The 10,876-nt window shown below is 55.7% G+C and overlaps 3 protein-coding genes across 3 annotated transcripts; 1 reads left to right on the top strand and 2 right to left on the bottom strand.

Annotated features, from left to right (window-relative positions):
- Positions 1-53: 53 nt before the first annotated feature.
- BDY24DRAFT_415697 (uncharacterized protein) lies at positions 54-741 on the bottom strand (the record flags this gene model as incomplete). The annotated part of the gene is made up of 2 exons (XM_076643484.1): positions 54-226; positions 451-741. Coding segments are annotated over 2 exons (464 nt in total), but the record flags the coding sequence as incomplete, so codon positions are not given.
- Positions 742-2,379: 1,638 nt separating this feature from the next.
- On the top strand, positions 2,380-4,961 carry BDY24DRAFT_415696 (M20 family metallopeptidase; the record flags this gene model as incomplete). The annotated part of the gene is made up of 11 exons (XM_076643483.1): positions 2,380-2,485; positions 2,564-2,767; positions 2,893-3,130; positions 3,197-3,214; positions 3,276-3,506; positions 3,578-3,644; positions 3,726-3,992; positions 4,073-4,093; positions 4,206-4,575; positions 4,685-4,775; positions 4,871-4,961. 11 exons carry the CDS (start codon positions 2,380-2,382, stop codon positions 4,959-4,961), a joined length of 1,704 nt encoding a protein of 567 aa, XP_076496372.1.
- A 201-nt stretch (positions 4,962-5,162) lies between these two features.
- Positions 5,163-10,530, bottom strand: BDY24DRAFT_76297 (uncharacterized protein). Its single transcript, XM_076645113.1, has 6 exons — positions 10,475-10,530; positions 8,722-10,367; positions 8,406-8,627; positions 7,836-8,324; positions 7,513-7,759; positions 5,163-7,439 (listed from the first exon to the last, which is right to left on the bottom strand). The coding sequence occupies exons 2-6, from the start codon at positions 10,288-10,290 to the stop codon at positions 5,575-5,577; spliced, it is 4,392 nt and encodes a 1,463-aa protein (XP_076496371.1). The 5' UTR covers positions 10,291-10,367; positions 10,475-10,530; the 3' UTR covers positions 5,163-5,574.
- Positions 10,531-10,876: the final 346 nt, after the last annotated feature.

Raw genomic sequence — 10,876 nt, 5'->3', positions numbered from 1 at the left:
AAGCTGGATCATCTGGATCTGAGCCGTCGTGTGCGAAAGGGTCGTCTGCGAACGAGTTTACTCCATCGTCGTCGAAGGGGTCTCGGCGGACAGGAGCTCCATGAGTGGAGCTCGACGACGTTGAGGGAGCCAGATCCGAAGAAGAGTTGACGAGCATCGTTCCAGTCGTAGCGGTGGGCCAGGTGAAGAGGGGTCGAGTAGGAGAGGAGGAGGAAGTTGAAGAAACCTGTAGGTTTGATGGAAGAGAGGAGCGAAAGAGGGAAGAAGGAAGGAAGGAAGGAAGTGGATTCAGCCTGTGAGTCTGACTTCCCATAGACCAAACGGTTCCTCCACCACACTTTGCATAGCCGGATTCCATTCCGAAGCATCCTCTCGACCCTTTAAACCCCGTCTTTCCATCGTGATCGGAAACAAGAAAGGAACAGAGGGAGAGGAAGGAGAAGGACTCACAGCTCCCAACGGCGGCTCAACCTCGAGACCTACCTGTAACGATCCTCCACTAGATCCTTCTCCATTCCTACGACTGCTGTAATCTCCTTCAGGGCTGTCTTCTGAATCCATATAGGGCGTTCCAAACGAGGAGGGAGTGTCGAGAACGACGGAGGGGGGAGAGAAGGGACCTTCAGCGGTTTCGTTGGTCCTCGTGTCGAGAGAGAGGTTGGGTCGATGCGAAGAAGGTGAGGAAGGAGTAGGAGGGAGAGGTTTTTGCTGTTGCTGCTGCAGTCCCGAAGGAGGGGGCATCCAAGAGGAGAGCGGGAAGACTCTCGAAAGAAAGAGAAGAGGAGGAGGGAGGAGAGGAAAGGGAGGCTGCCGAGATGCTGGTTTCGAGGGAAGAGAGGTTCCCGTGAAGGCCAGAACCGATTTCAGACAGGCGATTTCGGGCGCAATTTTTACTCGGAGGGGTCAAGCAGCGGGGTTCGCTGCTCAGTGTGCCTCCGAGTTCTCGAAACGCTCCAGATGAGTAGGAATTTCTGCTGAAAGAGGCCATACGGGGGTCGAGCAAAGGCCCTCTTGGAATGGGGAAGGCGCGTCGTCTCTTTCCCGTCCTTTGCCTTCTTGTCGTCCTTCCCCCAGGACGACTGCTCGTTTCAGCATCCGCTCTTTTCCCTCTGTCCGTTTGAGAACAAATCTTCACCGCGGAAAGGAAAACGATTAGACCGGGGGGCGAAGCGGAGCTTCGACGCGTTCCACGCTCTCGTCACTCCTTTTTCTCTCGCCCTTGCTCACCCCAGATCCTTTCGTTCCAGACTTGAAGGCCTGATGAAGACGCTCCTCACTCCCATCAGTGCTCGGTCGCTCTTGATAGGAGCTGAGCATCCGGAAAAAGGGAGAAACGGCGAAAAGACGAGTTGCTCACGAAAGAACGATGCTGCCTCTTTCCGTCCTTTCCACTTTCTGTCCTCAGAAGAAGGAGCCTGCTAAACTCTTCAACTTCATTGTATCTCAACTTTTCCAACTTCACCGAGAGCGGGCACCCCCTTGAGCTCGAGCTGATCCGTCATCTCTTCCCTCGACGCGTCGTGACGGAAGAACGATCCCTGCGAGGAGAAAGGCAAGAGAGTTCGTCAGGTCTGGGAAAGCAGGTTCCGCTTCTTAAAAATAGCTCCTACGCCATCCTCAAAGCTGTAGACAAAACGAGGCCTTTCCTGTGCTCTTTCAGATGGAAGATGGAACCGAAAAAGCATGTACCGACGGCGACGACGCAGATTCGTCTCTCTTCCCCTCTTCTGGTTCTGGTCTCTTTTCTTGCCAAGGTGTTGATCCCGACCTGCCCGTTTCTGCGTCTGTTCGCTACAGTTTCTGGACCCGTAAGACCGACCTCGTTGAGGTTCTTCTCGAGCCTCAGCCGAGATTGAAGTTTTTGTCTCGCCTTCAGCAGCGCTGGACGAGCTCGGGAGGCTGAGAGGATGAGGAGATTTAGAGTACGAATGTAGATAAGTACGAGCCTGTCAACGATAGCTTTGTCCACGAGAACTGTGCTCAGCGAGCGAGTAACGGTTCGACGCGTCGCCTCGCCTTCAGTTTCTCAGAGGGAGGATGGCTCCCGAGCGAGAGAGCCTTGAAGAGATTCTGCACCAGGCCTGACAAAATCGGACGTGTCTTTGTCGTATTAAAAAGGGAAAGGAGAAGAACTGAAGAACAGAAGAGCTGAAGGGCAAAGGGACGCGTCGAGGGTTTCGACTCGACCACTTTCGAGCGCACAAGTTAATCCCGCGAGACTTTTCGGGGAAGCAAAGAAGAAGGTGTAAAATCATTCATCCCGCCCAAAGGAGAAGAACATATTGTACTTTGCTTCCGTCAATCTTCGGCTACAGCCGAGGAGGGAAGGCGAGTTCACGTTGGTCTCCTTCGTTCTCTCGACCCTCCTTCCCTTCAACCATGTCCTACTCAGACGACCCCAAATCAGACCAACTCCCTCTTTCCCTCTCCCTTCCCCCGAAACCGAAGTCCTTAGGATTGTCAGCCCGTAGGATCGCAGCCGTTGGTTCAGCGCTCGTCGTTGCTATCTCTCTCTCCTCGCTCCTTGTCTCCTCCCTTCGACCTTTCTCCCCTTCTCTTCCAGCAGCCAGCTCTCTTTGCAAGCAGCACGAAGCCTTACTCCCGTCCATCCACGATACCATCACGAAGACGTTCAGAACTTCCAAGTTCAAGGAGCAGGCCATCGAATGGTTGAGCTCGGCGGTCCAGTTTGAAACGGAATCCTACGACAATAACGGAAAGGTTGGGGAGGATTTGAGATGGGAGAAGTTTGGAGCTTTTCATGAACGTGAGTCCCATGTGCTCGGCTCTCTCATTCGAGGGTCGAGATCGAAGTCTTGATGCGAGCAACTGAAGGTTGAACGAAGCAAGACGTCGAAGCTGACCTTCCCCTCGCTTCCTCCCTCCGTGTAGACCTCGAGACCGCCTACCCTCTCGTTCACAAACACCTCAAGCTCGTCAAGATCGATACGTACAATCTTCTCTACGAGTGGACAGGATCGGACTCCACTCTCCTTCCCTCCCTCTTTGCGGCTCATCAAGACGTGGTGCCCGTCGAGCCTTCGACCTACAAAGACTGGGTCTTTCCTCCTTACTCGGGTCACTACGATGGAACTTACATCTGGGGAAGAGGAAGCTCTGATGATAAGTCGTGAGTACTGAGAAAAAATTGGGAGTTGGCGAACGAACGCTGACGTCTTTGCTCTTTCTGTCGCAGTGGAATGATCGGCATCTTGTGCGTCGCAGCGACGCCGTTCTCTTTCTCCCTGCACTGTCCTGACCTCTTCTTTTTGCAGGGCTGCCGTCGAAACTCTTCTTGCTCTTCCCGAGCCTTACAAGCCCAAACGAACGGTCCTCCTCTCGTTCGGAATCGACGAGGAGAGCTCCGGCGTCGGCGCGGCCCATCTCAACGAGTACCTGCTTGAGACTCGAGGCGAGAACTCGATTGCATTCCTTATCGATGAGGGGGGAGGATACAAGACCGAAGAGGGAGCTCAGTGGGCTACACCTGGGGTGGCAGAGAAGGGGTGAGAGGAGTTCCCTTTCTTCTCCTCGACGCGTCAAGAGGTACTGACGACGTCCTCCTCTTGAACTCTAGGTACCTGGACGCTCGAGTAGAGGTGAGAACTCTGGGAGGACACTCTTCGGTTCCTCCTGAGCACACCGTGAGTGGACGTTTTCTCTTTCGGCTCGTCCCCGTTCGACGACGCGTCCCTCTCGTTGACTCTCTCTCCTCTTCCTTCCAGTCTATTGGGCTTCTTTCCCTTCTCGTTTCCGAGATCGAGAGGAACCCCCATGTGCCTATTCTCACTCGAGAGTCTCCAGTTTACGAGCTCCTTCAGTGTCAAGCCGCCTTCGCTACGCTCTCATCTCGAAAGCTCGATCTCGTCCTCGGATCGGCCAAATCGGACAAGAAACTCAAAGCTCTCGAAGAGCTTATTGTTCAGGATAAGGGGACCAGGTCTCAGTTGAGGACGACGACGGCAGTTGACTTGATTTCAGGAGGAGTCAAGGTGAGTCGCCTCTCTTCGAGTCTTCTTTCTCAGTCAACTTCGATCGTCCTGACTTCCCTCACTTCTCGACTTCGTCTTAGGTTAACGCACTGCCCGAAACCGTAAGCATCAGCCATAGCTCCTCTTGGTCGAAGTGTTTTCTCGGGACTTACTCCCAACTCCCCCGTTTTCACCTCTTCCTCGTTCTCCTTCCTCGCCCTTCGGCCTCCTCAGGCTTCAGCAGTCATCAACCATCGAATCTCCCTTGACTCGAACCTCGGATTTGTCCAATCCAACCTCGTATCGATCCTTCAACCCGTCATCTCCTCCCTCAACCTCTCCCTCTCAGCCTTTCCCTCCTCCAACCCCGTCTGGTCTCCTTCCCTCAACGCAACAGACGGAATCGTCGTTATCACGGATGCTTGGGGAACGGGTATGGAGGCTGCTCCGAGAACTCCGACCGGCTTCGAGGACAAAGCTTGGGCGCTGTTGGCGGGAACGATCAAGGGAGTTTGGGCTACGTCGTTCAGGGAGCAGGCAGAAGTCGTTGGAGGGAAGAAGCAGGACATCATTGTCTCTCCAGGATTCTCGACTGGAAACACCGGTGAGTGAGAGAGTGAAGAAGAGGAGGGACGAAGAGACAGTTGCGACGACGCGTCGACGCATTTCGCAAAAACTGACTTCCTGCTTTTACTCTCGTCGTCCCTTTACAGATACGAAGTCCTACTGGAATCTCACTCGTGCTATCTTCAGATACAACCACAAGACGAGCTCCGACGGCTACACTTCGACGGGGGTTCACTCGTTCGTTCCTTCGTCCATTTCTTCTCCTTCCTCTCCGCCCATTTTCTCAGAGTACCGAGGCTGACGATCCCTTGCATCCCTCTTGGTTTTTCCAGAGTCAACGAGGCCCTCTCCGCCGATGGATTCGTCGAGGCTGCGAGGTTCTTCGCCATCTTGATCGCGAACCTCGACGAGGCTTCCCTCTGACCATTCGTCCGAGTGAGCGTTGGCGGCGAGCGTGAGAGTAGGAGTGGGCATAGGGAAGCATCCCCCCCTTTTTTTTCAATCTTTATATACTTTGCAAGACTCCTTCGCGGTTAAAGAGACAGAAGACGAAGAAACTTTGACGCGACGCGGATGTGATCCTGACCTTCGCCCACCCAGCTCCCTCTCAACTCTCCCCCAAGATGTGAAACAGTGTGCAATGCGACATGAAGAAAAATAAGTCGACGATACGAAGTTACAAGAGTGTGCGTGTGTGGTTTGAGTCGGTCGATATAGAAGAAAGGAGAAAACGAAACGAGCAAGAACGAAGTCAAGACGAAGGAGGAAAATCCTCGATTAGAGCGCGGGCATAGGTAGGAATGTAAGCATAAGAGTCTGGAGGGGATAGAAATAAAGCGAGAACAGCAAGGAGAAGGAAGCAAAAGGTGGGGAAGGGGACGAGGTAAACGAGATCCATTCAAGAAGAAAAGACGTGGAGGGTTGGGGAAGATACAAGATCGAGTGGTAGCGCATACGAGGAGGCCCAAAAAAACAGTCAAGATAGTAGAGTATAAGGGGAGAAGAGAAAAGTGAACAGAGTAAGGAGAAAGGGAATCTAAGGGGGAGTGGTGGAAGTCGACGCGGAGGTAGGATGGACGGGAGTGAAGCCTCGGAACCCTGCCCATCTCAACGAGCTCTTCCTTCTCTTCAGAGTGATCGTGAGACCACCGCCGCCGTTCCCATCGTCGCTGCTCTGAGCCGAAATCGCTCCTGACGAACCGTCGGAGGAGGAAGTCCTCGACCTCGAAGGGCGCGTCGGGTCGTACTTCTCCTCCTCAGGTGAATCGACTCCTGGGACGTGGATAGGCGAGACCAACGCCGTTTCCGGGAGCGGAGTGGTGATCAAGCTGTTGGAGACTCGACGAGCGTGGGCTGCCATTCCTGGGTCGATCGACGGGATGTTTTGAGCCGACTTGGAGCGACGACGATTGGAGAGCGATGAGAGGGAACGTCGGAGGAGGCCTGGACGAGAGGTGGGAGGGGTGTCACGTTTCGATTGGGAAGACTGTATAGGCGAGGAGGAGGGAAGGTTCGAGAGGGAAAGGGAGGCGGTAGGGGCGAAGGAGGAAGGCGGGGGAGCGGTAGGAAGGTCGCTGGTGATGGTGACGTGAAGAGGAGGGAGAGGAGGAGGGATGGCCGTGAGAGGTGAGAAGTCCCCGTGGACGAAGGGTGCGTGGGAGGATTTGGATATGGTGAGGGGGAGTGGGACTGGTCGTCGAAGCTCCGTGGGAGAAGCTGGAACCGATTTGGATCGAGCCGACCATCCTTCGACGAACGACGACCTTCGCTTGATCGATTCCTTCATCGTCTTGAACGAAGACGGCGGCTTGTCCTTGGAGTTCGTGAGCGAATGGATGGGAACGATCTCGTCGGGTGACGTCGAGGTGATGGGGAACAGGAGTTTCCCAAGCTCGGAGGCGAGGACGTCGGAGGGAGGAGGGATGGGAATTTGGCCGACCGAAGAGCTCGTGGAGTAGCCTGATTCCGTTCTCGACCTGCTGACCGTGTCCGAGTGATGGTCGTAGTTGGATAGTCGACCGAACTCGAGGGCGTCGTCTTCCTCCTTCTCGACTGGAGACTCGCTCGTCGTCGCTTGAGGTTCGAACGTCCAAAGAGGCACCATCGAGGACCGTCCCTTCTTGAATCCGATCTCGCTCTTGGTCCTGGTGATTCCGACGTTGGTCGGCTTCGGCGTCATCTCTCCAAATCGATCCTCCTCTTTCGACAAGGACGTGGACATGGACGAAGGTCTCAAGTCGATGAAACTGCTCCTCCTCGACAAACTCCCCGACGTGTTGTGCATCTTCCTCCGGACCGTCGAGACGACTGCCGATCCGATGGACGATCCTGCTGTCGACTTGCTCGGCGAGGAGTAGAGGGAACCTCCCTTGTCGAGTTGAGCGAGGTTCCTAGCCGTCGAGCACGATTCGGAGAAGATGTCGGCGAGGGAGCGGTCGAGGGCTTCTCGATGGCCCAACGAAGTTCGACGGAAGAGATTGTTCGGGTTGGGTACGGCGGCCGAGGTCACAGCGAGCGACGAAGATTGAGATCGGCTCCTGATCGGAAGTGGGAAGGGTGTTTCGGTGGCCGTGGGAGTCGATTCCTCGTCGAAGACTTCCGCTGACTGAGACGCGACGAGAGGATCGTCTGGGACGTCTGGCATCGAGTGTCGCTTGACCATTTCGACGGGAACGGAGATGCTGGTAGGAAGGTCGCCGGTGTAGGAGGACATGCGACGAGCGATTTGGCGAGGAGGGAAGATCTCGGGAGCGGAGGTGGGTGGTTTGGAGGGCCAGTTGGTCGTCGCCGATTTAGCTCTTCGGAGTGCGTCGAGCCATATGTCTTTCTCCTTCCGACCTGAGGTGGCGAGCTCGTAGAAGTACCCGTGGCCGACGAGACGGAAGGAGTCCGGAAGAAGAACTGCAACGACGAAACGAGAGCAAGGTCAGTCGGGAGTCGAGGTTCGAGGAAAGAAGGAGGGAAGGGAACGAACCGTCTGCTCCAGCCTGATGGCCATCGACGATCTTCACCGACTTCAACGGCATGAAGAAGGAAGCCTGGTAGGCCTTTCCCTTCTTCGCCTTGCAGAGGAGGAGGTATCCGTTGTAGAGGAAGGCGGCGAGGTATCGAACCTTGACGGGAGGGAAGAGGGGAGCGTAAAGATCGTGCTGGTAGATGACGTCCAGGGATCCGACGAGGACGCATTCGTCGAGCGACCTCAGAATCGGTTGAGTGAGAGTCTGAAGAGGTGGGAAGACACGGAGTCAGCGTTGTTCGTTCGACTCGAAGAGCGCAAGAGAGGGACGAAGAACTCACAGGATGCGCCTCCATTCTCTCGATGATCACGTCCGTCCTTCCCTTCGCAGCCTTCCTCCTCGTCGCCTCGTCAACTCCCTGAGCCACTTCCTTCATCCCACCCAGCGCTCTCTCCAGCTCCCCACCTCCTCCCTCCCTCGGAAGCTGACTTCCCAGCAACGACGCCAGGACTAAAGGGTAACGGCAGATCCTCTGAACCGGCTTGATGAGGAGATCTCGCAACATCAGTCTCGAAGAGACGTCGTCGGGGAAGGAGGTGGAGATGGGTGTCGTAGGAGCCGTTGCCGATGGAAGAGGAAGTCGTCCGGCGTAGGAGGCGGTAGGGGAGGAGAGGAGTCGAGTGAGAGTTTGACGCGTCCGAGATCGAGCGAGGTTGGAACATCGACGCTCGTACGAGATCCATTCCGGTGTCGACTCAACCTGACGGATGACGAGAAGAGCCTCGTCGTGACCTGCACAGTACTCCTCGTAGGAAGCGAAGTCGTCGGCCTGAAAAAAGAAGAGGGACGAAAAGAAGTCAGCGAACCGAGAGCTGGACTGTAGACTCAAATCGAGAATTTGAAGACTCGCCTCCTGCACGAACACCTCTGCAACTCTCCTCGTCGCTGACAGGATCTTACTCTCCTCCATGTTCCCTCCATGCTCAGACATGAGTCCCTCCTCTCGAAGGATGCTGACGAGAGCCTTCGAGAATCGTTTGTGAAGCATGAGGAGTTCGAGAGTGTTTCGAGTGATGGCGGCTCGACGAGAGGGCGTGAAGGAAGGAAGGAGGAAGAGGTGATGGAGGTAGATCTGTAAGCAAGAAGGAGAAGAACGAAAAGGTTAGCTGCAGGTCGAGAAAACGAGTTCGAAAAGAGGGACGCAGAGAAAGGGAAGAGGAACGAACGTGGACGAGCGTCACCAAATCCTCGGTATAGGCCACCTCTCCTTCCACCAGCTCCCAGAGCTTGAAAACTCTCTTGTCTACCTTCCCAGGCTTCACCACCGTCGAAACCTTCTCGATCTCCCGAGCCTCTTCCCGCACAACGATCTCCTTCACCACCGCTCCTCCTCCTTCGTAAGACTGCTCCCGTGCATCGACGAACGCCTCCGTCGACTCTCCCTCGGATGAGTCCTCGAACGCTAACGAGCGTGAGGAAGGGAAGGAAGGCTGCATCGGTTCCTTTCCCTTCCCGTTCCTCTCGACGACGACGCGACTGAGGTCCTTCTCGAACCCGAAAGGGAACGAGCTGAGGTCGGGTCCTCCTGGAGTGAGAGGTCCAATCTCGCCTGCGTTGGCCTGATCTTCCGAGCTCGTAGTGGCTGTCGAGCAGGAGCAGGAGGATCCATCGTCGTCTGGTTGAGGAGGATGATTGGGAGGACGGGAGGGAGAGGACGAGGGAAGAGGGTTCGCTGAGCTTGTGCGGCTGTGGTTTGAGTTGGAGGAGGATCGTTCCTTGAAGTTGGGAGCTGAGAGAGAGCGAACTCTAGATGAAGAGGATGAGGAGGAAGGGGCTGAAGTGAGGGGGTCGAGATAGGAGGAGGGGGAGGAGGACCGAACGTTCTTGAGCGGGGAAAGTGAGTGGAGTGCGACTTCCGGGGACCCGACGAGAGACGAGTGACGAGTAGGTATGGTTGGTGCTCGTTTCGATGTAGAGGAAGATCTGTCCTTTTTGGGTGGGGACGAGGAGGAGGAGGAAGAGGAGCGAGAAGTTGAGGATTGAGTCTCCAAGTCCGACGACGAGCTGATGCCGGACTTCTCTCGTCCCAACAGCAACGATCCGCCTCTCCCCACCCTTCCTGACGTGCTGCACTCTCCTCTGCTACTGCTATCTGAGCACATCGAGTCCGTCCTGTCTCCGGTCGAGACGCTCTTGACTCTCCTCCGACGTTTCGTGGGTGTAAGGCCGTACGTGTGCGCGAGAGGGTTCTTCTGGGACGACGACGCCGCGACGGAAGCTGAAGAAGTAGAGGAGGATGATTCGAGGTCTGGGATCGTGATAGAAAGGGTTGGAGGAGGTAGAGGTGTAGAGGAGGACGCGTCGGCGGAGGGAGAAGAGAGGGAGGGAAGGAGGGATGGTTGACCGAGGGAGGCGGCTGCGACGAGCGAGGGCTGATGAGCTTCGACTGCTACTCCTCCTTCTGCTGCCGCCGACCTGGCGAAGGCAGGTCCTCTGCTTCCTCGGAGTACGAAGAAGGACGATGCTGGCCTGGGTGGTCTTTCTGGGATGGCATCGCTCGCCAAGGTGTTTGCTGAAAGAGGGCCGGCGAGGGAGGAAGTGGGTTGCGAGAGGTGATCGACGTCGGTGAGGGCGTCCTCTTCCGGAGCTGAAAGAGGTGACGGTGGAGAACGAGGGGAGGTAGGAGTGATGGTGTTGGAGGAAGAGGAGGAGTAGTTGGAGAAGGAAGTAAAAGGAGCTCTCGGAGGATCGTCGAGGGAGGAACGATGGGAGGAGGAGGAGGTCGAGAGGATCATGTTTTCGTGTCGAGGAAGGTCGAGAAGGAGGTCCAGGGACGTCGTCCAGAGAATACCTGACGGTGGAGGAGGGATGGCTGTAGATGTTGTGAAGGAACCCGGAAGGAAGGACCGTCAGCTTCAACGGGAGAGGAGGAGGAGAAGAAGGAAGGAAGGAAGGAAACGAGAGGCTGAACGGACGAACTCGAGTTGACCTTCGTTCAAAAGCGCACACCTCCCGGCCTAGACCAGCCTTGGGAAAGAGTTGAAGGACTGAGAGAACAAGAAAGGTCAGACCTTCGTCCTGAACAAGAGAAAAACTGCAGGTTCAGAAGGAGAAAACTCACGAGAAAGAGCACCTGTTTTGAGCTTGACCCTCGAATCCGGTCGTTTCCTTCCTTCCTTGTCGCTCGGTTCGGTTGCGCAGGGGAAGATTTGCTGGGTTCGAAGGGATATAACTCGAGAGAGCTATAGGGAGATGTAACCTAGCCTTCCAAAGGGAGAAAGAGAAGGGGCGAAGGGGGAGAGAAAGAGAGGTGTCCAGGAAGGGAAAGGAAGAGGAAGTTGGGAGGTGAAGTCGGCGTCTCCCTCGCTGCCCCTCCCCGCC

Source organism: Mrakia frigida, assembly GCF_051309035.1.
Source record: "Mrakia frigida strain ATCC 22029 unplaced genomic scaffold BDY24scaffold_17, whole genome shotgun sequence".
Classification (NCBI taxonomy): Eukaryota; Fungi; Basidiomycota; class Tremellomycetes; order Cystofilobasidiales; family Mrakiaceae; genus Mrakia; species Mrakia frigida.
The sequence above is the reverse complement of the archived record's forward strand: the minus strand, read 5'-3'. Positions and strand labels throughout refer to the sequence as shown.

Coding starts and splice junctions, on each gene's coding strand:
- BDY24DRAFT_76297 (XM_076645113.1), bottom strand. CDS start 10,290: ATGATCCTCTCGACCTCCTCCTCCTCCCATCGTTCCTCCCTCGACGAT. Junction 8,628..8,721: donor ATTTGGTGACGCTCGTCCAC/GTTCGTTCCTCT, acceptor TCTTGCTTACAG/ATCTACCTCCATCACCTCTT. Junction 8,325..8,405: donor CAGAGGTGTTCGTGCAGGAG/GCGAGTCTTCAA, acceptor TTCTTTTTTCAG/GCCGACGACTTCGCTTCCTA.